This window comes from Meles meles, chromosome 16 (assembly GCF_922984935.1).
Source record: "Meles meles chromosome 16, mMelMel3.1 paternal haplotype, whole genome shotgun sequence".
Taxonomy (NCBI): domain Eukaryota; kingdom Metazoa; phylum Chordata; class Mammalia; order Carnivora; family Mustelidae; genus Meles; species Meles meles.
Window position 1 is genome coordinate 81,202,136 of NC_060081.1, and position 26,339 is coordinate 81,228,474.

The window sequence follows — 26,339 nt, forward strand, 5'->3', positions numbered from 1 at the left end:
GCAACGTGGTGACCCGCGGAGGTAAAGGACTCTGTCCAGCCCTGCTGGTCACCTCTGGCCCCCACCGGATTTGGAGAAAAGCACACCAGTGGAGCGCTGAAGAAGGCGTTGGCTAAAACCCCCAGGGACTGGAACAGGATGCTCACAGCCCCCACCTGCCTCCCGATCCTGGTCCAAGCTTGCACCTCGGCTCTCTGGAGAAGGTGTCACCAACCGGGGAGGGCAGGCAATCACACAGACGCCAGCAGCTACAGTGACGGGCCAGAAACCAGTGGGCTCTGGCGAGAGGCAGACCGGAGCCCTTGCCCACCCTCCTGCCAACATGCAGGCTGACTCCGTCTCTTCCCCCCAAGATGGCTGGCTGGCGTCTCATTTACCAGGACCCGAAGTAGGCACACCCCATCCGCTCTACGACGCGAGCTCCCAGAGAGACCCCGTGGGCCCCCTGCTTTGCCGGATGGGGTCTTGCTCGCTGTGTGACGGGAAGGTGGTATGACGCACCCATCTTCCGGGAAACATTCCCAGCAGGAGCCAGGAGCAACCTCTTGCCCGTCCCCAGAGCAGCCCCCCGACAGCGTCCATTGCCAAGGCGACCCTCGCCAACACTCCAACCTCGCCCCGTCACACGGATGGCGTCACGCAGAGCACGTGACTCTGTGGAGTCCGCCTTCTTCCGCCCAACAGAGCGTCTCTGGAGCCCCCCGCGTGAGTCTGCTCAGCGCCGACCTCTGGGCCGTCCGTAAGCAAACCCTCGGCACCACCGACTTCACTTTCTCATTTTCTCCTTTTTAAAGATCGCTGGGAGTCCTCGGTTAGGTGACTCACACGCCGGTGCAGAATTCAAAATGTCGAAGTGACCGACCGTGCAGAAGGCGTCCCCTCCCGCCCCGTCCGGCCCCCACCGGCCGCTCCACCCAACACGTGCTGTCGTCCAGGAGTTTCCACATCCACAGCGCTTGCTGGGAGATGACGCAGGCTCACGGCAGAGCTGCTGGGGCAGGAGTGAGGACAGCCCCACGCTGACGGGGGGCGGTGTCCAGGGTGCCCGCCCCCTCCGCCGCTGTGACCACAGAATGCCGCACGACTGTGACGGAGAGTCGAGTGCATCGTGGTCCTCACGTCCAGAAGCTTCTGTGTATTTCCTGAGAGGTTTCCCCTGACGTGGCCGTGGAGGCTGTCTGAGCAACAGCCACCAGAGACGACTGAGGCCCAGAAGGCCAGTTCCAGGTGGCCCGAGGCCACACAGAGAGACTATCAAACCCAGGGCGCCTGCTTCCTCGGGGCACCCCCTTCGTGCCATACGGCTCTCCTCCCAGACCCTGAGCGAGTCTCCCATCCCCTTCTGGGGTGGAGCGTCTTCTGCGCTCCAGCGAGAGCTCCGGGCTGCCCCACACATGCTCCTGGAGGACAGGCGTCCACCCACTGTCCCAGCCCCAGTCCAGCTGTGACAGCCGGGCCTTCGAGTCGGAACGCCATCTTCCCTTCTGCACGGCGGCCACGGTGAAAACACCTGCAGGCCCCGGGAAACACCCGTCCTGGGAGGGCCGGCAATGGAGGGAAGGCAGGGAGGGCGGTGCGACCGCGCTTCTGCCTCCCTCCGCCGGGCGTCCCCACGAGGGTGGGGATGGAGCTCGTCTCCTGATGTGCACACGCCTCTGCGGACGGGACACTGCTTGGCACTGGCCGGGGCGGTGGGGAGGCCGAGGGCTGGCCGCAGCCTGCAGGCAGCCCGGCTGTTGTCATCCGTCTTCACCAAGAACGACCAGCACAAGCTGCCGAGAAGAAGGGGATTTGCACGGTCCAGTTCCCGTTCGTAGATGTTGATTCAAAGTTACTTCCCTTTGCCTGCGCTGCTCGGGTGGTACATGGCAGCCTGCCGCGGGGCCTCCGGACCTTGCAGCCGGCCCACTCCACACGCCCTCAGGGGTGAGCGCCGGGCTCTGCCGGGCTAGGGGCTCAGGCCCCAGGACACAACCTACACTCTGCCCCAGGAGCCTCCTGTTGGCCTTGTCTGGGGTCCTGGGGGAGAAGCCTGGACACCCCGTGTCCTGGCCCCTTCCACCAGCCCTTCACACGCCCTCAGGAGGGTCTCCTGGAGTCTGGAAGCCCCACATTAGCCCCGCCTCGGCCCCTCCTGGCGTGTGACCGTGGGCTGATAGCTGGACCTCTCTGAATGTTTGTCCCCACTCCACCCTGAAGCGACACATAGTCCCGAGGTGAGGTCAGGAGCGTCCACTGGTGTCCTGAAGAGTTTATGCCTTGAACGACGCTGTCCTCTGCTCTGTACATGCCACGGACGGCGGCCAGCCCTCCACCACCGGGAGCCGAGCAGAACAGTTAGACCCCGGGCTAGCCTTGGGACATTCCCAGGGACTGGCTAGGCTGGCCCGAGGCGGCTCCTACCCTGGCTGCCTGGCCCCTGCTGCTCAAAAGCAGGCCCTCTGTGGCCCTAACCCTGAGAATCTCCAGTACCCTTAGCTTTTCGACTCGTCCACAAACCCAGGAGAGGAGAGAAATTCCAACCCAGCTTGAGTTCCCGAGAGTAAGAATCTGGCATCTCAAAGTTGGAACGGACTCATGGCCCTTAACTGTGCTCAGGCACTGGGTGGACCTCTGCCGTAGATATCCGATCGGGACAGCTTCTCCGAGCACCGGGGAGGCCGGAGGCCAGAGCGCCCGGCCCCACCTGACGTCACATCCCCCCTCGAGCCCTTCCTGCCAGGCTGGTGTCCACTTCCCAAAGATGACACTTTCCTTGACCCCCTGGATCCCCAGACTCTGTGTCTCTGCGTTGTCACCTGCGAGACGGGGGAGCGCCAGCGCCTGCCTGGGGGGGGGTGCGTACCCGCACGTGAGTCGGGAGCACGTGGCTGGAGCAGGAGGAGACTTGATCAAGACAGCAAGAGTGCCTGGCACTCGGCTCTTAGCGCGGTTCCTCCCCGGGCAGGAGCAAGTGCCTGTGGCCCGGTCTGTGGTCAGCGGACGCCTTCTGTGAACTCTCCCCGGGGAGCGGAGGGTCCGAGATACGGTGATACCAATTGCTGGGTCCTTTCCCATGAGCTGTCCTCGGAAGAAGCACTTTCCCGTGTGTCATCTGCCCCGACACGTGCCAGCTCCGTGGGGCGGGAGGAGGCCCAGAGGGTCTGGCCAGGGAATGGCCTCCTGGGCCCAGACCTCAGGCCCTCCCTGTCACACGCAGGGTCAAGGAAGACTGCCTGTGGTAGCTTCTGGTTAGGAGTCGCTGATCTCCCCCATCGGATTCTGATCCTGGACTCAGAACCCGAAAGACACCGTCATTAGTTTTCGGGACAGAAAAGTAAATTTCAAAAAAAAATTGATAAAACCATCGCAATGTACGGAGGCGCATCCATACCTTCTCCAACAGAAGCCGCGGATGATTGAAGGCACAGTGCTGGGCTGTCTCCTGGCAGAGACCCCCGGCGCCCCTCCCCCGGCGCCCCTCCCCCAGCGCCCACCCAGCCCCCGCAACCCCCCCACCCTGCTCCGAGGCCCACGGAGGCCTCCCTGCCAGCTCTCAAGGCTTTGCCAGTAACAGCGATGGGTCCCTGATCTCCAGGTCGGGGAGGGCGCGCACCACCGCAGGGGCCGCGGGCCAGCGGGGAGAGTGGTGTCCCGCTCACCAAGGGGCGGCTAGGGGAGGGTCAGGTCCTCCAGCCCGAGTTTCTGTTCTCTCGGAACAGAAACAGAAGCGCAGCCTCAGGTCCCGGTGTGTCCCGTGTGGCGTGGGTGCCTGGACCACTCGTAGGTCCTGCGTGTGGACAAGCTATGGTTCCTGGTCCTCTCTGGATCCTGACTGGGCTTCACTGTTCTCACACTAATCCTCCTCTATGCTAATGTGACCTTCCCCGGGGAGCCCTGCGGATTCTGGCCTCCGAGCTGGATTTGTGCTAGACGAAATCCTCCCTGTCCCTCACGCCGGGCTACGTTTGAATTCGGGATTACCATCTGGGTGAGACACTCTGTTCCAATGATCTTAAAATTCCTTCTTTCCCAAATATCTGTCTTCGCCTCCTGTGAGGCATGGGAGAGGCTTTCCCTCTGCCTGAAAATCTGAAAAAATTAAATTAAAACCTCATTACGGCCAGGGGAAAGTTAATAAGAAAATCCTAAGCCAGATGTACCAGCTTAAGGCCCTTCTTTGTGAACCTTTATTAAACTCCCACGAATTAAAATAGACTCTTGGAATAAACTTCACCAGAGTGTGCGAGGAATCGGGCTCTGGGACACGCAGGCCTTCCCAGTGCCATGAAGTCCAGGGAAGGACGCCCCCCATTCCGGAGCGGGCCAGCGTGGAGCCCAGGCCCGGCGTGCTGCCCCACAGAGGCGCACCCGAGACTTGGCTCTCAGGTGACCACACCACGACTCACCCGGTCGTCTGGTCCAAGAGAGAGGTGCCCGGAGGATGCACGCGGTCACGAGACCTGAGGGCCAGGGGCGTCCGGCATGGAGGCTCCATCAGGAGCAGCCCCTCCTGTCGCCGGCACCAGGTGAAAGGACCAGAGCGCCTGTGACCCCGTTGGGCGGGCCACTGCCATGTGCAGATGCCAAAGCAAGAGGCCTCTGCCTCACTTGGGAACCGGTCGGGCAGGTGCCTCTGACTAGCAGGTCCTAGGTCACCTGACCAGCTCATGGCTGGAGCGGAAGCTGAGAAAGCAAATAAAATAAAGACGGGAAAATAAAGACGGGAACTCCAAAGGGGGTAGACAGCCAAGCACCCTCACAGCTGTCCCTACACTGGCCCTGGCAGCTTAAACATAAAGGAGACACCTCATGTCTCAGAAGCTGGAAACGTCTTCAGCTGGAACACCGACATCAGGTACAGCTGGATCCAGGCTCCCACAGCCACCAGGAGCCTCCGCTGAGTCGTGCTTCCTCTGAGCCAGCAGCATTCTCGGGCTGTGGATGGCAACCCCACCCAACACCTTCAGGCCGGTGTGGGCACAGCACCCAGGCCAGAGACGGGGGCCACCAGAACTACACCCCGATCGGCCGGTGTCAGCCACATGCCCACTTCTGAATTACTGCAGTGGGGGGTTGAGGGGTCTAGAGCAGGGATCCACAGTCTTTTCTGTCAAGGACATAGAGTCACTAGTTTTGAGTCTGGGGCCATACATGCTCTGTCACCATTACTCAACTCTGTTACAGATACTATGTAAACGAAGGAGCAGGGCCGTGTGCCGATAAAACTTTATTAACAAAGTAGGTGGTGCCCTGAACTTGGCCCCCAAGTTTGCCAGCCCCGACGCTAGCCCCCCATTCCCGCCAAGCCCCTCAGGAGAGTCGGGTGCTGTGGCCCAGGCCCAAATTTGGTGAGCCTGGTCATCCCTCCCTCTGCAACAAGGAAGCTGGGCCCTGGGGGCCCGGAGCCTGGCCAGGTCCCGCACACCCCCGCACAGAAGGCCCGACGTGTGCCAGGAGCTGTGTGTGCAGTCTCCTCCATCCCCGGACCCTCGGAGAGATGGGGTGCCCATTCCATGGACGATAAAACCAGTAATTCTCACTCGGCCCCAGTGGAGATGGCCTCCTGCTCTGGGGACATGGTGACACCCCTCCAGAGGGAACGACCGGGCACAGCAGGGAAGGGCTGGGCAAGGTCTACCAGCAGGAGGCAGGTCTCTAGGACGGCTCGTGACCCAGGCCTGCCGCCACGGTGGGCATGTCCCAGCAGGGCTCTGACCTCGTGGCCCTGCCGGCCGCTGCAGCCACCCTGCCCCCCCTCACTCCCACAAACGCAGAGGGGCCGCGTCGCAAGCGTCGTCTGCCTCCTCCAGGCCATCCGGGGGACAACTCTGGAGGTCTGCAAAGCCCCCCACTCCCAAGGTCCTCCGCCTCTTCCTCTGCCCGGCGCCCACTTCCCCGAGGACCACTGGAGGGCATCACCCACACCTGTGTTCCTCCCGAGAGCTCCCAGGGACCAGGTCACCCCCACACACACACATACCCACAGCCCAAAGTGGCCCTGAGCCGCCCCGGGATGACCCCCTCCTGTCCCCCAGCCCCCAACCCTCCCTCACACTCCCTAGGTGCCTCCCAGAAGCCTGGCTGGGGTGGAGCCCAGCTGCGCCCGCCGGCGGGTCAGGCGCAGGAGGACCCCGGGGCACCTGGGCCGCTGGAGAAACGGGAACGGCGATGGCGACGGGCAGGCCGTCTGCTCGGGATGACGGCGAGCACTGGTGCCCCCGAACCCCACGACGGGGTCTCGTGCTGCGAGTGGGACCAAGTTGGAGGGTCGCCATCCCATCCAGCACTGGGCCCGCTGGACGAGATCCCACTTGGGATAAATCCTGTTTTTCCTGCTGACAAGGTGATGATATCAGGGCTGGAAGGCTTGCCCGTGCCAGGAGACAGATGGGGGCCATTGTCTGCACCTGCGTGGCGGGCTGTGGGGTTCCCCGTGGAGCATGGAGGCCGGGAGTCCGGTCCTGTGCTCTGGCCCTGGAGGCAGCCGGCCCCGTGGGGGACTCGCGGTTCCTCCCTTGCTCTGACCGTGGCTGCTCTGCGCGTCGACTCCCTCATCCGCTGGCCCCATCTGTGTCTTCTACCTGCCACAAGCCTGGGGACCAGGCCCCCCCCATGCCTCGCTCACAGTGGGGGGCAACAAGCCCACACCCGTCCTTTGGGTGAGTCTGCACCACCTCCCCTCCTCCTCACCAGCAAGCGCCTTGGGGAACAGAAGCTGCTGGGCCTCGGCCTCCCCCTCCGTCCACGGACGGTCTGCCCGGCAGACGCCCTCCCTCGGACACACATGCCGGGTGGCCGTCCTTCAGCGCCACCCAGCACAGACGGGACAGGCTGAGCTGCTGGGCGCTGACCTCGTGGAGGCCAGAGAAGGACAGAGGCACCAGCCTCGAAGCCTCCGACACGCAGCCACGGATGCGACCCTCGGCCGGCCGCTCCCGCCCCTGGAAGTCAGGCCCCCGCGTGCAAGCCACGGCACCCAGTTTTCCGTGCACTGCGCCCCAGAACCCCTCCCCAACCACCAGCTGAGGCTCGAATTCGTCAGTGTTCAGGCAGAAAATCATCACAGCCATCGAGGCCCAGTCTCTCTGGGAGGTACCAAGCTCCCGACGGAGAGAGCAGGAAGCCTGGACGCCACATGGAGAGAAGTCCCGCTGCCTGCCCCTGTCTGCCCGCAAGGAGAGGGTCCCCTGCGAGCCAGCCCAGCCAGCCAGGGTACCGTAGGGCACCTGCAAGGGCTCTGGGCAGACGTGTGTAGGGGTCTGGCCCTTGGGCTACGGTCAGGTCTGGATGTGTGTGAGGGACCCCGGATGGTGGCTGTGGCCTCAGGAGCCCCTCAGTGGCAGAGGCCACGTGGCTGGCTGCCCCACGTGACCCTCGCTCAGGGGCGGGGACTGGTTCTGGAGCAGGCAAGGCCCAGTCCTGGTGCCCCGAGCACACAGGGAGACCGTCTCTGGCTAAAGCGGCCCCATGTCTGTCCTAGGGCGTGCACAGGCGTATTGGGGCCACAGCCCCCACATGGGCACGAGGCAGAGTAGCTGTCCTGGTTGTGACCAGGAGGCTTTGTGCCACAGCAGGTGCAGCGGGGGCCCGGGTGGGAGGACGAGGCTCGGAGCCAAGCCTCCTGGGACATCGGCCAAGCCCGTGCGGACGCCTTCCTCCCCGTCCTGTGATCCCGCCGCCGTGACTGGGGGCCGGATCCTTAGAGCTGACCCTGAGCGCCCCATTGTGGGCCCCAAGTTCTCTTCATCACTCTTGCTTCATCTGTAAAACGGGGATGAGGGTGGGGCAGCCGAGGGCAGCGGGAGAAGTAATGCCTGGCAGCGCCCGTCTGGGCGCCCACACGTGGTGGCCGCTGCGCCACCGTAACCACAGACACGGAGATCTCCGTCCAGACTGTCTCCAGGTTTTGTGGCTCGAAGCCACACTGCACAGCGTCAGGCCCGCCGCACAGACTGCAGGGCCCGGTGCGAAATAAGGAACCGGGCCCCTCGTTTGCAAATTATTAGGACTTTCAAGACACGGAGAGAGGAGCGTCCAGCCAAACTAAGGCCCTTCCACGGGCCACAGCTGCACAGGCCTCAGGTCAGTGGGGCCGGCCCTCAGCAGTGATTCTCACTCAGAAGGGGGTGCCCAGATTGCTACCAGCCCCCCGACTCTCACACACACACACACACACAGCATCTTTCCCTCCACACAACCAACTCAGCCACGTGAACCACAACCACTGACAGGGGTGGGGGCGGTCAGCAGGAGAAAGGGCTCGGTGTTTGGTATCACACATCGGTGGCTGCGGACCCCAAGCCCCGAGCCAACGGTGGGACCACCGGGATGGCAGGACCCTGGCCAGGACCGTCCCGGGGAAAGCCCCCAATGCTCTCCAGTTCCCGTCCTGCAAATGTTGAGTCTCTCCTGCGTCGCCGCTATTGCACAGGCCTCCAGGGCACGAGGGGACAATCCGGGGGGGTTGGGGGAGGCCAGTGGGCGTGTGTGGGTGTGTGTAGGTGGAGGCTCGGTCTGGAGGTGGGTGATGGACGCAGCTGGGGGAACTGGAGCCCTCTGGAGATACCACTGTGCCCGTGGAAGGGGCGTGGGGGTCCCCATGTCCAGAAGCAGCTGGAGACCGAGGGCATCCCGCAGGGGCTGGTAGAAAGTCCCTCCTGAGCTCCCCAGGCTCCCACAAGGGCTGAGAACACTGTCTCTCCTTCTGTTCTGCAGTACGCGGGGGAGGTCCCAGAAAACCAGGTGGAAGTGGTGGTCGCCAACCTCACCGTGATGGACCGCGATCAGCCCCACTCGCCCAACTGGAACGCCTTCTACCGCATCATCAGCGGGGACCCCTCCGGACACTTCAGCGTCCGCACGGACCCCGTCACCAACGAGGGCATGGTCACCGTGGTGAAGGTGGGTAGTCTTCCTGCCAGCCATCGTGGGTTCTGTCCCCTGCCACCGCCCGGGACAGAACAGACAGAAGCGATACGGGTTCAGTGCGAGCCACCCCTGACATCTGGGCGCAAAGGACTGCGTGCGCCTGCTCCTGCCCGAGGCAGGCTTCACGAGGCTTGGTCACGCGACCCCCAGGGACTCTGCCGCCTGGCCTGCCCCCTCCCTCAAAAGATCACTTTCCTGTGCCCTCCCGGAGGGTCGTATTTCCACCTCAGCCCACTAATGCGTGAACTCCATCGAGGGCCTGCGTAACGTCAGACCATCCTTGCATTCCCGAGATAAACCCAGCCCGGCCAGGAAGGAGCACGTCTTCACAGTGCCTGCAGGTCTTGCCTCTCTGAAGCTGGAGACCCCCCTGTGCTTTCCTAAGCAGCTGACGCCCCTACCTCCCCTTCCCCTGACGGCCTTTATCCCGCGCTCGGTGTCGTGACTATAGACGAATCTCGAGAAGCGTGCTGGGAACGGGGGTGTGATGACGAGGGGCCGGGAGGGGACTGGGGGACTCCCACCTCTGCAGCGTGGCAGTGGAGACATGCGCTTGTCACATGCCACAGCGGAATCCCACCCGACGAGCGCTGGAACCCTGAGCACTGAGAGCACGGGCGGCCTGGCTGTCCCGCGGAGACTGGACCCCGTGTCCCGGCCGCACTCACCGGCTGGGCCACACGGCTCTGAGTTCCCTTTTCTCCTTGTTATTCCTCATGGGGCTTTTCTCTGAACTCCGCACTTATAGTCTATTTAAGGCAAGATGCTTCATCTTAGACAGCATTTCGGGTTCTTTTCGCTCCCTCCGGCGGAGACGCGGTGTTTTCAGACATTACCTTGCAGGGGGCCAGGAGGGGGCATGGGAGGTGCGAGGCGGTTGGGGGAGTCCGCTGCTGGCTGCGGGGGCATGTGTTCTTGGGTTCCCGGGCTGGCTCTTCACTCGCTGACCCGGGCATGGGCCCGTCGCCCTCTCTGTGCCCCAGACGCGGGGCCTGTGCCCGGGGCTGTCGCTAATGTCGTGCAGGCCCTGGCTAGAGATCTGGCACAGCGCCTGGCCACGGTGACCGCGGAGCTGGCAGAAGCTGCTCCTGTCCTCACTGTGAGCATCGCCACCGTGGATACGGGACGGCCGTGCTCCCGCGGGCTCCCCAGGGTGCGAGGAAGGTCCCTTCAGTCCCGCCAAGGTCCCCAGGACCCCCAGAGGAGTCGGGCCACCTGCTGTGTTCACGCTCTGCCACCGGGGCCCATCGCTGCCCCAGCCTTCCCGTCATCAACAACCCCACTCTGCTGTCAGACCGCCGGCCCAGTGGGCGTGGGCCCCGTGCCCAGCCTCCTCGGAGCCCCTCTGCTGCCTCCCCGGCCTCCAGCCAGGACACCACCAGCTCTTCCAGGCTCAGACCAACCCCAGGCCATTTCTCCTGCCGCACGCCTAGAACACAGCCTCGAAGCAAGCAGCCTCTTTGGCAGCAGAGGGCAAGCTCTGGCCTCAGGACTGAGGCGGTGGGGGGGGGGGGGGGGCTGGCGGGAGACCCAGGGAACAGGCGGGCCAGAGGCAGCCCCCACCAGCCCAGCCCCTGCAGTCCTGCTGCAACAGCCCCGAGGCAGCCATGCATGGGAGCGCATCAGTCCCTCCCCGCCGCAGCCCTGCCCCACATGGCCTTCCCCCCCACCCCGGCAGACCAGCCCCTCGCCTTTTAGCGGAGGGTCCTTGCCGCGTCTGGGGACGGTCCCGGCGGAGACTGGGCAGCATATCCCGCCGCTCGAACTGAAACTGGTGGGCCAAATTACCTATCGATTCTCCATTACAAATACGTTTTATTTCACCCTCCTGTGGACGTTTATTGGCCATAATAGTCTTTCTGGAAGGCATTCTCACTCGGACCGGTGACATGATCTTCATGCATGACACGCAGCATTATTCCGTGTCCCCCGGGGACACGAGCCGATAAACAGGGAGAACGATTACTTCCCTTGGGTGCTTTCTTCCAACGGAAAAACCTCCACGATTTTATGAAACTGTCCACTGAAATGGAGGAGCCCCGCCCCCAGACGCCTCTCTGAGGGTCCGGGGGGAGGGGCTGGTGGCATCGGCAGCTGTTTGGTTTTGTGGGGACCTGGACACAGCGTGGGCACAGGGGCTGATGTGGGGGCATCCGTGCCCAGGATGGCGGAACCACGTCCACACCTGCGGGAGGGGCCCCCGGTGTGCGGCCTGAAGCCCCGGGCCATGTCCTTTAGGCACGGGCTGCCGGGTCACCCTACACTGGGTGCCTCCTCAGACGGGCTGCCCGCTTGGGCCCCTGAGGGTCCAGCCTGGGCAGCATCTGTGGGCACAAGGCCCTCCCGCACACGCACCTGAGCAGCACCGGGCCTCGTGCTAGGGGATGAGCAACGGGGGTGGCCAAGGGGGGTGTCCTCCCCCAGGCTGACCCCGGCGGCACCGCACTGATAGAAGGGCAGGCAGCCCCCTCCTCAAGGGGCTGTCGGGGCAGGGGAGGACCTCTGCCACGACAAGGCGTGTACCGCAGAAGGACGTGGCGTCTCACGGCAGGACTCCAGGGGCCTTCAGGAGCCACTCCTACTCGGGCAGACGAGGAGATCACACCCAGAGAGGGTGACGGGGGTCAGCCTGGTACTCCGATCTCCAGGGGGCATCGGCCTCCAGACCCTCCTGTCGGGCCGGCATCGGGCTTCCGTGAACCCCGGGCCCATCCTGTTACCAAAGAGCCCTTCTTCTCGTACCTAATGCCTCGTCTGTAGCCGCGCTGAGAAGGCAAAGGGTCGAAACACCGGCTGTAGGTCTTTAACGCTCTCCCAAGCGAAACGCTGAGCAGCTGGGGGACCCCGAGGAGGCCGGGGCTCGGGTTGGTGGGGAGAGGCGCCGCCGGCTGCAGGCACGGGCTCCCGACCCCGCAGATCAGCTCCTCTCCAGTCAGAAACGCGCTGCCGTGTGCGTCGGGAGCGCCTCCGGGCGCCGGCAGACGGAGGGGAGGGGTCCCGTCCGCACGGCAGTCTGAGCTGTTAGCTTGCTCTGGCCCGTCTCATCTCCGTTTCTTGCTGAAGGAGGTTTTCCACTCCCCGACCTCGTGTCGGCGCAACTCTGTGTAAGTCGGATGCGTCCCCCTCGGCAATGGGTTCGGCCTCCGTGCGCATGCGATCGAGCTGTCACACCCCGACGGAAGCAGCCCTTCGTGTCCTCGGATGCGAGTCTGTTCCCTGTCCCTTAGCTTTCCTCACCGTGCCTCTGTGCCGTGGATCTTCAGATCTGGATCCGCACAGGGATCATGCAGTTGGCTGCAACACCTCTTGACTCTCTCATAATCTAGAACATTCCGCCCAGTGCTGACCTGTCCCAGACACAGGTCAGCTGGCCTACGGGAGACCCCATGGGCCGGACTGTCCGATGCCTTCCGCCTGGTAAATCTTGTTCCTCGATCTCCCGCAGTTCCTGTAACCTGGGATTAGACCTTGAGGACGGGCCTCGTGGCTGGGGCTGGGTCGCATCAGGAAGTCCGTGGTGCCCGGTTGTCCCACTCTGGCCATCCAGGACCAGTGGGCTCAGGTGGTGACAGCCAGTTGCCGTCATTCCCATCACTGATTCCTCCCCTTATGACCCGCCAGCGGTCCGCGGACGCTGCTCCGTGCCTGCAAATATGCCCTCTGCCGCCAGTCCCCATCCGGTTTTGTCGTCTGCGGGTGACCCCTGTGCACGTAAATGTCTTCATTAGCGAGTACAGAATGGCGCTTTTAAGGCTCTGTCCTTCCTTGGCTGGAATTGTGTGGCACACGCTTAGCAAGTGTGAGGCGGTAAGCGTTCTGAGACAGGAGGTCACCCCTTGATATCCAGGGGGGCCCTGGGCTCACAGCGTGTCTGGGAGAGGGAGGCAGGAGGTCAGGGTGCTGGGAGCCGTCGGGAAGAAGCACAGGTCACAGAGGGCCTCCGAGGGGCCAGGCCGCCGCTCTGCGGGGGGAGGAGGGCCCGAGAGCACGGTGGCCTCCCAGAGCCTCCAGGAGGACCCAGCCCTGCCCACACCCAACGGCCCCGGGATGCTGATTTTTTACCTCTGACCTCTAGAACTGCAAGATGACAAATTTGTGTCCCTCTAAGCCACAAAATCAGAACAGGAAACGAATACAGAGTCCGAGAGAAAGGCAGAAGCTCCTTTGGCTGCCTTTAATGGTCCATTCAGACCAGCAGCTGTCCGCGGTCACTCTCTGCTTATGGCGACTGCTGTAACCATTCGCGTCAAGCTGGGTGTCTTCACACGATACCTGACCCTCTCACACTTCCGGGAGTCGGAGTCCAAAATCCGTCCGTTGCAACGGCTGAAACCAGACAGCCAGCAAGGCTGTGCCCCGCCCCCGGGGCTCTGGTGTTTCCATTGCTGGCTTCTTCCAGGTTGGCGAGCCACGTCCTGACTCCATGACCGGTCCTCCGTCCTCGGAGCCAGAGCTGTCTTTGCCTCAGTCCCCACACCGCCTGCTGCCTTGCCGAAGGACCCCAGCCCCCCTTATAAACACCCTCGGATGCTACGTTGGGCCACCTGGGTATTCCCGGGCCGGCTCCCACTGCAAGACCCCTAGCTTCATCAGTCCACAAAGTCCCTGTGCCGTGGAGGGCGATACAGTCACGGAGTCCAGACCTTTGGACCTAGATGTCTTTGCAGGCTGTCTCTCCAATGAGGATGGGTCCTTAGAAGCCAGCATCCAGGCCCCAGAGGTGCTCGCTGCTCACTTGTTGGGCCCCGTCTTCTCAGGGGCAGAGCCAGGAAGCCGCACGGTCCAGCACGTGCCCATCCTGACCGTCTCCAACCCTACCACCGATTCAGAGGGTCATTTACTTCAGATTTAACTCCGGAGGGTTTTTACTTCCCTCTGATGACTTGGTACTGGTGTTTCTTACACTGAAAGTCTTACTTCCTAACCACATCTTTACACGTGTTTGCTTACTTTACCCTACGTTATACATAAAAAGCTTTAAAACGTAACAAACCCCAAGTCACTGCCCGTAGGGAGAAGGCCAAGTGAGCTGAAGTTTCCTTTGCGTTGATTCTTGTCCTTAAAATAAATCGCATCAGGACCTACCATCCAAGCACTATGCCCTGGTCACCTAAAGCCGTTCTTTTCCTGGGAGTTACGGGAGACCGCAGCCGCTTCAACATGTGTCAGTCACCGTCCCGGAGCTCCAAAAGGGTGTAACCGGGAATCATGTTCCTGCAGGAGCCACGTGCAGGGGGAAGAGAACCCCCAGAGCTGGTGAGGGAGAGCCCCGGGCCTGCTGTGCCAAACTCCCAAAAACTGGGAGGGGGGCGGTTTGAACAACAGAAGAGACTGCCCGCTGCACCCAGCAAGGGGCTCCTAGACAAATAGCCATGGGGCCTTGACCTCGCCAGCCTGGAGCGAGCAGCCCCTGAGAGCAGGCACTGGGGAGGGCTGCCACCCCCGGCAGCTGGAGCCCCAGGTGCCCAGCTATGGCCCTACCAGGACACGATGGGAAGGCACGGTTGGGTCCTTTACCCCAAGCTCTCCTCCCATTGGCAAGCCCCATGGGAAGCCAGAGACAAGGGAGGCTGGAGACAGCTTCCCTTGGGACCAGCATCACGGGCCCAAAGCCGGGCGGGAGGAGGAGGTGCCGACCCGGTGACCCGCGGACGGCGTCCCCCTCCGAGCCCACCCCGCCGGTACCTGCGCCCGCTCAACCCTGCGGGCCTCTCTCATTCCAGGCAGTCGACTACGAGCTGAACAGAGCTTTCATGCTGACTGTGATGGTGTCCAACCAGGCGCCCCTGGCCAGCGGGATCCAGATGTCCTTCCAGTCCACGGCAGGGGTGACCATCTCCGTCATGGACATCAACGAGGCGCCCTACTTCCCCTCGAACCACAAGCTGATCCGCCTGGAGGAAGGCGTGCCCACCGGCACCGTGCTGACCACGTTCTCGGCGGTGGACCCTGACCGGTTCATGCAGCAGGCTGTGCGGTGGGTCCGGCCTTGGGCCGCGGGAAGGGGCTCCCTCCCACCCTTGGGCTCCCTCGCTTCCCACGCGGAGGAGCCCCATCCTGCCCAGTGACACCTGCACCCCAGGAAGTGCCCGACCTGTGTTGACCCTGCAGGCAGGGAGCCCCAGGTGCCCCAGTCCTGAGGACGGCCGGAACCCCCGTCCCGCGGGCTGCAGGCAGTCAAGACGATGCCACAGGCGCTCAGCCCGCCACGAGCGTGGCGTGGTCGCCGCCCAAGAAGGTGGCAGACCGTCCAGCTCCTGCAGCCGCTCTCGAGTCAGGCTGGTTCTGACCTGGCTGGTCACCAGCTGTGACGCTGCAGGCCACCCTTCCGGCCCTCAGGCTCCCCGTCTGCAGAGAGGGGGCGAGGAGGGCATCTGCCTCCTGCGGTCCTCGTGAGGGTCGGGTGGGCAGGGAAACCTCCCCATGTCCCGGCGGGCGCCCCACAGCGGGTGGGGCTAGGGGCTCGGGGCCACGGTCCCCTCACCGCCTCACCTCCTCCCTCCTCAGATACTCCAAGCTGTCGGACCCAGCGGACTGGCTGCACATCAACACCACCAACGGTCAGATCACCACGGCCGCCGTCCTCGACCGCGAGTCCCTCTACATCAGAAACAACGTGTACGAGGCCACCTTCCTGGCGGCCGACAACGGTGCGCCCGGGTCCCGGGGGCTGCGGCCGGGGGCGCGCCGAGCCTGGGCTCCAGCCAGGAGACCGAGGGAGGCCCTCCCCCAGCCGGAGAAGCCAGAGGAGGGAAGGGGGGAAGCGGGCGGCACGCAGGTGCCCCGCGCAGAGCCCTGCCCCGTCGTCCCTCAGCGCCCCCTGCAGCCCCCTCCCCTCGGGCGTCCGAGCACAGCCGCTGCCTGACCACCGGGCTCACGTGCGGGTGCCAGGCATGCCCCTACGCTCATGCACGGGGCTCCCCGTGGGCGCCAGGGAGCCAGGGTGCAGAGGGCGTGACGTTTGTCCCCTGGTGTCAGCTGAACCAGACCCGAGCCGCTTCTCAGCTCCCCACCTGGTGAATGGAGGGCAGCCGGCCACATCCACGTGTTGCCCGAGCAGCCCCGTCACGCTGACCATGCGCTGGGGCGGGGGCTTCCCCTAAGCAGCCCTTGGGACGCCGCCCCTGTGGCTCTGACCACCCGTGACCCCTGCAGCCCTCTGTCAGAGCCAGGGGTGGGAGGGGACATGAGGGGCCCCAGACCGGGCAGGCTCCGTGAGAAGCCACTCACCAGCAGCACAAGCCCTGGGAGCTCGGAGAGGGTGACGGTGAGGCCCCCGAGCCGGAATGAGGAGCCCTGAGGCGCGGGGGGCTGCAGGGGTGACAGTGAACCAAGCAGGGGTGAGGAGGTCTGGGCAGAGGCGGCAGTGGTGGGGCCCACATGGGGCAGGAAGAAGAGTCGTGAGCACTGGACCTTCCAAGGGACAGGGACAGCATCTCCACACGTGAGTGTGAGGACTCCAGGCCCTGAGGCCGCCCCTGCCTGGACCCAGGGCACCGAGAAGCTGGGGAGGCCCATAGCCCCCAAATACCCAGCCAACTCTGCGCAGGAGGGGAGAGGGAGTGAGGGAGAAGTTTCTAGAACCAGGGATAAGTCCCAGCACCACTTAGTGGAGGGAAGAGATCTGACTGCTCTGTGCCTCAGTTTCCTTCTCTGTTGAGTGGGGACAACCCCACCCCCTCCCCGGAGCTGTGAGAATTAAGTGATACAGTGTCCTCAAAAGGATGGGAAGTGGGGCCTGGCCCAAGTCAGCACACTGCCCCTGCTCTCACTACTGCTGAGCCCCTGCTCTGTGCCGGGCACCACCCATCAACAGACAGACCCTACAAAAGTCCCTCCCTTGCAAAGCTGACGTCCCCAGGGTCTGTGTGGCAGCTAAAACTAGGTTCAGCCGTGTAACAGTGATAGAAATTTCAACACAATTGCAGCTTATTCTCTCCCACATAAAAGAAGACTGGAGACAGGCAGCCCTGGGGGGCTAGAGTCAGGTTTGAGAAACCAGGCTCACTCTGGCCATGAGTTATGGCATGGCCCAAAATGGCTGCTGTTGCTCCAGTCATCACGACCACGTTCTGGCAAATAGGAAGAAGAGCAAGGAAGGCAGGGACATGTTTCTGCCCTTCTAAGAACGTCCACCCCCAGCTCGCAAAGGCCAGAACTTAGCCATGAAGCGGCACCGCACCGCAAGGCTTGTTGAGACACGTCCATCCAACAGCTGGGTGGCCGTGATCCCTGATAAAATCCGGGGCTCTGCTTCTTCGAGTAAGGACAAAAGGGGAAATGGATATTGAGGGACAACTCAGCAGTCTCTTGCCCCAGTGAGATGAATGATAAACAAGTCAACCAGATAATTTTAGGGAGTACGTTCTGGAAGAAAACAAAACAGGGCGTGGGAGGGAGAGGCCTGGGCTTGTAGCTGTGCTCCTGGCTGTGAAACGCTGCTCCTGGGACCAGAAGGAACAAGCCGGGGGAAGAGGAGAAGCGGAGGAGCCCCAGAGTTAGGAAGCGGCCTGTGCGGCCTGTGCAGCCGTCCTGAGGTAGACTTCTGGCGGTCTGCTGCGGCAGGTTCTAGGACAGCGGAGCGCCTCAGGCTCCAGGAGCAAGAATGCCCCTCGCACAAAGGTTCATTCCAGAGCAAGTGAAAGCCAGGGCCTGGCAACCACCCGCCAGCCTCCCCCCTGCCTTCCCCGACCTACAGGGTCTGCTAAAGCCCAGTCCTGAAGGCTGGCCAGGAGGTGCGCCAGCCCTGGCTGGAGGGGAGCTGCTGGGTTAGAGAGTGATTTTAAATGAACCCATGGCCAAAGCGGCAGAAAGCACCGAGGACAGCGGAACGGGGTGCAGGCTACTGGGGTCCTGCACTCCCCCCGACGGTGCCCTGATGGAGGGCGTCTAGCTGCGGGTATCCTGCTTGGTGGGGCTGGGGGCTGTCCCTGGGCAGGGCACTGGGGCTGGGTCTGCACCCAACGTGCATCATCATGTGCCCGAGGTCATGGGGAGCCACTTCTTTAGGGTCACCCAGAGTCTGTCCCACAGGGGTCCCCCCGGCCAGCGGCACCGGGACCCTCCAGATCTATCTCATCGACATCAACGACAACGCCCCAGAGCTGCTGCCCAAGGAGGCACAGATCTGCGAGAAGCCCAGCCTGAACGCCATCAACATCACAGCGGCCGACGCTGACGTTGACCCCAACATCGGCCCCTATGTCTTCGAGCTGCCCTTTGTCCCGGCCGCCGTGAGGAAGAACTGGACCATCACCCGCTTAAACGGTGAGCCTGCCTCACACTCCAGGAGAACTGGACACGTCTGGGTGCCGCACCTCAAGGGGGCCCATGGCAGAGTGAGCTGTGGAGACGGGGCCCTTTCCCCCCATGGGGTCCCATGAGGCCGGGGCCCTGGCCATGCGCCAGTCCATCCCTGGAGGGTGCTATGAAGGCAGCCTGGTCCCACTGTCAGAACGAACACAGCCATCAACACCCACAGCCCCAGCCACTCCTGTCTCTGACTGCTTCCAGCACTGGCCACTGACTGGTGGGACCCCAACCGATGTCTTCCCTCAGGGTACTTCCCTAGATCAGCCTTTTTGTATAAAAGGGCATCCAACTCCTGAAGTTTTCTACCACTGTGAGGTTGCACCTAGAAAGGTCACGCCAATTTCCAGTTTCTCTGGGAATACAAGAGAGCACCTTGCCTATTTTTCTTTGGGAAGGTTTTTTTTTTTTTTTTTTTCTAATTGATTTGGTAGAACTCTTTATATATTAAGGAAATGATTTCGTCATCCAACAAGTTGCAATTGCTCTTTCCTTGAATTGCCAATGTCCGTTCACTTTGTGGAGGGCTCTAACGGGAGTGTGCGTGTATGCACGTGTGTGTGTGAACCAAACAGGTATAGACTGTCTGCTATCAGACTCCGTCTCTCCCTTCGGAAGTCTTGCTGTAACGGAGTGCTAGTTGTAGACTGAACAAAGCCTGTCCTTTCACTCTGGGCCAGGTGACTATGCCCAGCTGAGCTTGCGCGTCCTGTACCTGGAGGCTGGCGTGTATGATGTCCCCATCATCGTCACCGACTCCGGAAACCCCCCCCTGTCCAACACGTCCATCATCAAGGTCAAGGTGTGCCCGTGCGACGAGAACGGGGACTGCACCACCATTGGCGCAGTGGCCGCGGCCGGTCTGGGCACCAGCGCCATCGTGGCCATCCTCATCTGCATCGTCATCCTGCTCAGTGAGTACGGCCCAGCCGCGGGCACGCACCCCGCCCCCAGGCCCATGCGCACCCTGCTCACCGCGTGGCCCTGCCCCCGCAGCCATGGTCCTGCTGTTCGTGGTGTGGATGAAACGCAGGGAGAAGGAACGCCACACCAAGCAGCTGCTCATCGACCCCGAGGACGACGTCCGCGACAACATCCTCAAGTACGACGAGGAAGGGGGCGGTGAGGAGGACCAGGTGAGGCCCCCTGCGCCCACTTTCGCCGAGCTGGCCCGGGAGCAACCTCTCTCTCGCCAGCCCCGGATCCCAGCCCCAGCGGGGGCTGTTGGGTGACCCGGTGGCCACGCACAAGGCACTGGGAGGGTGAATCCAGGGGGCTGCCTGGCTGGATGCCAGGTCCACGCTGGCCGTCAGGGGACTCGGGGCAGCTCCTGACCCTGCTAAGGCTCCGTCCCCCCTGAAGACAGAGGAGCGGGCGCTCCCAGGAACAGGCACGGCATGGGAGCTGGGGTGCACCGGGTGCATCAGACTGGCGAGGGCGGCAGGGCACAGACCCCACACGAGCCTCACGGCCGGGCCGACGGGGACGAATCAGGGCAGGGCGGACCAGGTGACAGGCCAGGACGCCGGGCATGCTGGGCGCCCGATCACAACAGGACACCCCTGCTCCCCTCCTCGCCCGGCCGCCCCCCCAGGACTATGACCTCAGCCAACTGCAGCAGCCGGAGGCCATGGAGCACGTGCTGAGCAAGGCGCCCGGCGTGCGGCGCGTGGATGAGCGGCCCGTGGGCGCCGAGCCCCAGTACCCCGTCAGGCCCGTGGTGCCTCACCCAGGGGACATCGGGGACTTCATCAACGAGGTGGGTGCTCCGGCGCGGGGGCGGGGGGCTGCGCAGGCCCCCCCTGCAGAGAATGAGGTCCCGTGGCTGCGGGACGGCCAGGCAGCGACGAGGAGGCCCCTCCAGGCCTGGGCTGGGGGCCGAGGCGGTGCAGCCACGCTCCCGAGACCCGGGTCCCTACCGCCTGCTCTCTAACCTGAGTGCGTCTTGAAGAGAGTCGGGGCGCGCCCCCACTACGTGCAGAGCTAACTTGAAGGGGACTGACGCGAGCAGGGTGGAGCCCCGGGCCCGGGTCCGGCGGAGATCGGGGAGACTCCTCGACGCTGCGACGCTGGTCCCGCCGCAGGTCAAATCTCCACGAGTACACCGGAGCCGCACCGGCGGACACCGCGCTCCCCCGCCGGGCGGAAAGGAAGCCCGGACGCAGGCCTACTCGGTCGCGAATCGAAGGCCGGTTTTCAATACGGCTTCGAGAAAAGCGAGCCATGCCCACCGCGGGCGGCGAGGGCGCCCCTTCCCAGGGCGGGGTTGGGCGGCGACGCGTGTCCTGCTGCCAGGGACCGCTGCGGGCACCCGGGCCACCGCTGGCACCGCTCGGGGACCGCCCAGAGGCGGCAGGAATGCGCAGCCCCAGGCGCGGGGGCAGGGTGCAGGCACCGCCAGGTCGGTCGCGGGGACCCTCCTGGGGCAAAGCAAGCAGGGGCGCGGAGGGAGGGAGGGCCAGGCCACTCGGGGGATGGGGGCGAGAGGGGCCTCCAGCAACACCTGCCGCGCCGCCCAGTTTTGTTCATGGGGAGAGTGAAGGCTGGAGATGTCTGGCTTCTGCCCACCGCAGGCTCCTGTTCTGTGCTGCAGCGACAGGGACTCTGTCCCCTTAGGAGGGGCTGCACCGAGCCCCGCCCCCCTGCCCTCGCCAGCGTCTGTGTGCCTTCAGTAGGCAACCCTTTCCAACCCCATCCCTCCTCCCCATCCCTCCTCGGCTCTTGGAGAGGCCCCTCGGTTAAACATGGGAGCACTTATTGACCACCTACTGTATGCAAGGCCCAATAACGTCACCTTCCCCGCCTGCTTCCCCAACTCCGCTCCTGGGCACCCCTCCAAGCCACATTCCGTCAGGCCCCGGGCCAAGAAAGCACGTTCTCCACCCTAACGCTGTGTCTCTGTGACCCCAGGGACTCCGAGCCGCGGACAATGACCCCACGGCACCCCCCTACGACTCCCTGCTGGTCTTCGACTACGAGGGGAGCGGCTCCACCGCGGGCTCCGTCAGCTCCCTGAACTCGTCCAGCTCCGGGGACCAAGACTACGATTACCTGAATGAGTGGGGGCCCAGGTTCAAGAAGCTGGCGGACATGTACGGAGGGGGCGAGGACGACTGACGCCCGCGGAGCGGCCCGACTCCCCGCGGACGTGTCATTAGTGGTGTGTTAGGGGGTCCCTCCCCGCCCCAGCCCCCCCAACAGTGAGCTGTCTGGCATGAACACTTCTCGCCCCGCGGCGCGCCGCCCACCACAGTAGCTGACTGGCACCGAAGGACAGCGAGAGGCACTCTGTCTTAACTTGAATTTCTTAGAACAGAAGCACTGTTTTTAAAAAAAAAAAAAAAAAAAATGAAAGTGCCTTTTGGTACATGTATCAGATTCCCTCAAACTCAGGAGTGACGAAAAGCGAGCAGACAGACCACATATGTCCCCCCAGACCCAGCCAGCCCCAGCTCTGCAGACACCAATTAAGGAATCGGGGAGAATGTGCTTTTTTTTGACTTTTATTAAGAAAAAAAGTGGATGATTTGCTTAACTAAATTTACAAAGAAAATGGGATCCAAATCCCAGTAGGCCTTCTGAGTCCATGAGCTCACTGTACACAGTCAGGGTCTCCTGGGCCCGCGGCCCTGAGGCTGGAGGGAGGCCAGAGGCCCGGCTGCTGGAGGCTCCCCAAGGGCAAGCCCAGTCGCTCCACCAAGGGCAGCACAGTGCGCGCGTGTCTTTCCCCGCGTTTTTGGCTGCCCCCCGACTCCTGACGGGCAGGTAGCTGGGGCGGGAGGGCTGGTGCCCAGGGGTTTTCCTGATGCTCACCGTTTCTGCCCTTGGCTGTCCCCCGGGTCCCCCTGGTCAGCCGTTAGGCCTCCCCTGGAGACACATGTCACCCCAGACGCCACACTGGTCCCGTTGCCTTTGGTCCAGAAGAGTACGGCGTCCCAAGAAGCCACAGCCCAAACCAGCCAGCATCCTCAAACACCCTGACGTGAGCCCCCCAACTCCTCAAGGTCGGACGCCTGGAGGCCCCCATCAAAGGCCCAGCAGCCCCGAGGACTGTGCAGACGGCAGGGAGAGCTGGGAACGCGCACCGCCATCTCCGGCCACTGGCAGCCTCTCTCCCGGGCCCTGCGCCCTGGACCGACGTCTCTGATGCTCGTGAACAGACGCGGACAGCCGAGACCTGCTCCGGGCGGCCGAGCTGCCTGTCGCTGCTGTGCCGTCTGTCCCTCGGATGCGTCCGCACCGCACCCACCTGAAACTCTCTGCTCTTCTCGAGACCCAGGTCAGCACCGAGCAGCTGCTCGGACCCTCAGAAAGGAGCTGCCCCTTTGCACGGGGGTCTGACGCGCAAGCCAGACTCCAGTCCGTTCCCAGGACCGTCAACAGCGCTCACTGTGTCCCAGGGACCCACCGGGGCGACCCTGCTGTGTGGGACCACTCTGCCCTGTTCCCAGGCTCCCCAAGAAGGGGGAGGAGGGGTGCTCTGGCCCGGGCAGGACGTGGCATTGGAGTGTCCTTGGGGAAGCGGCTTGGAGCTCCTCCCAGGGCCCTGCGCCAGGAAAGCCCCGAGAGCCTGGAGAGGTGGGAAGGGCCGGGCTCAGCCCGCTCTTCATGCTCTCAGCCTGGGGGTCTTTGATGCAATCCTCACCCTAGGGCCGGTCCCCGTGGCTAGGGTCACCCTGTTTTCAAAACAGCTCTGGCCCAAGAGGCGTACGTGAGGGTAGGGGTGTGTGTGTAGTAGGCGTGGCTGTGTCCCCACTGGGTGTCAGGGCTCCTCCCCAGACCAAACTCCGCACCGACTCTACGGTTCTTCCAGAGCGGAGCCGGGCCTGTGGCCTGAGAACGGGCCTGTAGCGGGCTCTGTCCCTGACCCCATCCCGACTGCCAGGCCGGAGGGACGAAAGAGGTCACCGCATCACATGCCGGATGCCCCTCCTTGTAGACAGCCATCTGCGCATCAGGGGACGGGTGGCCCGCCGAGCGGAAGGGGCTGGGACCCCTGTCCAAAGTCGTGCTGCGCAGGTGGCTCCGGGCCAGGCAAGGAGAGCCGTCCCCGCATCTGGGGGCCGGGCCATTCCAGGGACTGCGGGTGCGGCGTGAGCTGGAGTCTTCGGTTTCGTGTTTGGAAAGTCCACCTTCCTGGTGAACTTCCAAGTGTGACCGCGGTCTGGGAGCAGAGGCAGGTGTGGACTCTGAATTCTTGAGGCCCCCCGGGTCCCAGGGCACTGGGCCTGAGGCAACTGTTGTACTAGGCCCGGCCTAGGACCCGGCCTGCTGCCCACCCATCCTGCAGAACCCCATGCAAGTGCCCGTCTCCCCTGCCGCCCTCGGGCTCTTCACCCCCACACCCTGCCCCACACCACCGCCAGGCCCCGGTGCATTTTGCCTCAGTCATGGGCTGAGGCTGGGGGGACACTGAAGAGGGGCGTCTCGTGCCCGTCCCTGCTTCCAGACAGCTGGACAGCTGCCCCTCTCGCTCGCCCCAGCCGTCCCTGGGGGCCAGGGAACGATGGGGCCCCACGCCTCCCACACCCACCTCGGAACCCCGTTCTGAGGTGAAGTCAGTGTTAGCTAAAGGCACAGGCGGCGTCAAACGCCTCCTCACGTAGCTTGTAGACACACGTCCCCGTGCGTCTACCAGCGGGGACCTCGCTGGCAAAGTGCTGGGGCACCGCTTAGTTTCTTCTGTAGGGAGTTTCGTTCTGTGACCAGCACAGACCCGTGCCGTGGGGCGGGGCAGCACGGACGCGGCTGGGGTCGGGGGCACCCCCGCCGCGGACCCCTGTGTCGGTCTGGGCCTCATACCCCGCTCCTTGTCTTTCCCGTGCTCAGCACATCCGAGGGCTGGGCCCCCCGCCACCGAAGGGTCAGGGTAACGGACACACGTCAGGTCCTCAACATGCCTTGGTTTCCCGGGGGTGAGCACCAGCCCACACACCTGGTCCTTTGAGGGGCGACTCTTCTCTCCAGGGGAAGGTCCGGGGAGTGGGGTCTCCACTGTTGTCAAGGCTACAAATAGCACCAAAAACCCCAAACACGGCCTCCCAGAGCACCCTGCAAAGTCACTCGCACAGCGTGGGGCACAAAAGACAGGTCCTGCTCGGGCGACATGCCCCCCGGGGGGCCACCTCTGTGTATAATTGGAACGCGTTTCTTTTCCTTTCCTCTCCTTTTTCCACTGATTTTTTTTTTTTTTTGCATGTTTCTTTTTGAAAATGGACAAACTGTGTAACAGCCCCCGCATGACTGTGGTTGTTTTGGGGAAAGGTCCTGGAGTATGATGCATTCAGGCTGCAACTCTGAGCATTGTGCAGTTAGGCAAACGTCCCGACTTTTTTTGTAACCGTCAACAGCACAACTATTTTGTATTGTCGTTTGTATCATTTTGTACCAAAAAAAAAAAAAAAAGGAAAAAAAAAGGGAAGCGCGTCGATGTTTCCTCCGTGTGTTTCTCGTGCCAGGCGGTCTTGGTTCCGAAGTGAGTAGCAGCTTTGCCGAGTTGTCGTGTGCCGGCGCGGAGCTGGGCCCTGGCGCACTGCTCCCCGGGAGTCAATAAAGTCCCCCTTTTAAAGAGTCAGCCTTGCCCCGGCGTGTGTGTCTCCGTGCACCCACGAAGCCCCCGGGGTTCACGGACGGCAGGTGGGTGCCCGGGGGGCGTGATGTCAAGAGTGGGGCCCGTCGGTCCGCCCGGCCTGTCTGGAGCCCCTGCTTTGTCCCAGATGCCGTTCTGGGCTCTGCGAGCACAGCCGTGAGCCCGAGCAGGGCAGCCTCTGGCGTGTGGGGGGCGCAGGGAACCGAGCGACGAAGTCCCACGTGCCGCGGGCGTAAACGGTTCAAAGTCCTTAGAAGTCCGCGGCTGCCTTCGCGCCCAGCTGCGACGCGGCACGGTCAGGGCCACGGGAGCCGCAAGTCAGGTGCTCCCTGCACCCCAGGCCCTGGCGAAGCCGGGTCTTCCAAGCGCCTCTCCCCACTGACGACTGGGCCTTCGTTTGCATCCACAGTAACGTGCATAACAAAAAGTCACTCTCGAGGGTGCTGCTGATAATTACAGGCACAATTAGCCACTTGCTAATTTTGAGAGTGCGGAGCAGCTAACGACATGCATAATTAGGCAACTGCTTCAGGGCTGAGACGGCAGTGGGGGCGGGAGGGCGCGGACTCCTGTGTCAGGCCCCAGAGGAGGCTCTGCAGGACTCCCCCTGCCCCCAGGTCCTGGTCACCCACGGCACAGTGTAACCACGACGGGCAGCTGGGCCCTCAGGGAGGCCAGGAGGCGCCTTCCCTGGAGACCCTGAGGCCTTCTCGTGGGTCACTTCGCCAGATGGAGGCTGCTGTCCCTGCGTTCCCCGTGGGTCCACAGCCCCAGGAGGGGCATTCAGACCCGTCAGGGCACAGGGGTACAGGGGCACACCCCCCCGCGGCTTGACTCCACCCCGAGGTGAGAGCCCACCCTCACGGCCGAGGAGGCTGGGTCCTGCTGACCAGGGCACCCCGGGACCGGCCCAGGGGACACAGGAAGCCGCCCATGAGACCCCAGGACAGCTCACGATGCCACGGCCACACGGTCCGTTCAGCCATCAAGCCAAAGCCCACCCTCATGGCAAGAGGTCAAGGTCAGCCTTGCCAGGGAGAGGACAGCAGCCCCGAGAAGGACCCCTTGAGCAGATTAGGAAGAGCCGGGGTTTGAGGACAGACAGAGGGCGGGAGCAGAAGGAAGATGAAGCAGCGTGCGGGGGAGGGGGGGACTGGGGGGCCGTCCCAGCCCCGCCCCGGGCGTGGGGACATTTCCGGGGGGGGGGGGGTTGGGGGCCGTCCCAGCCTCACCCTGGGCATGAGGAGATTTCCGCTTGGCTCTGGCCGTCTTGCCGGCCATGCCTGTGGACACCCCCACAGAGACCCACGGGACCCCAGCCAGACAGTCTAGAGCTCCAGACGAGGCCAGTGAGCCCGATTTGGGCCCAATCAGGGCATGGCTAGGAGTGGACACCCTGGAGGGCGTTCGAAGGAGAAGGACAAGCACATGGGACGCAGGACCCAGCAGGGAACTTCCACGTTTCGGGTCACGGAGCCACAAGCCACGGCCCCTCTTCCAGTGACCGTACTGTGGACAGATGGGCAGGGGC

At 63.4% G+C, this 26,339-nt stretch overlaps 1 protein-coding gene across 1 annotated transcript in view; it reads left to right on the forward strand.

Moving 5' to 3' along the window:
* CDH4 (cadherin 4) overlaps positions 1–21,343 on the forward strand; it is a 490,829-nt gene extending 469,486 nt beyond the window's left edge. The window contains exons 9-16 of the mRNA XM_045981757.1: positions 8,698–8,883; positions 14,634–14,887; positions 15,418–15,560; positions 17,944–18,177; positions 18,900–19,133; positions 19,216–19,355; positions 19,814–19,978; positions 21,130–21,343. Of these exons, the coding sequence (XP_045837713.1) occupies positions 8,698–8,883; positions 14,634–14,887; positions 15,418–15,560; positions 17,944–18,177; positions 18,900–19,133; positions 19,216–19,355; positions 19,814–19,978; positions 21,130–21,336 (1,563 nt within the window). The 3' untranslated portion in view covers positions 21,337–21,343. The remainder of the gene's footprint in view (positions 1–8,697; positions 8,884–14,633; positions 14,888–15,417; positions 15,561–17,943; positions 18,178–18,899; positions 19,134–19,215; positions 19,356–19,813; positions 19,979–21,129) is intronic.
* The last annotated feature ends 4,996 nt before the right edge of the window (positions 21,344–26,339 follow it).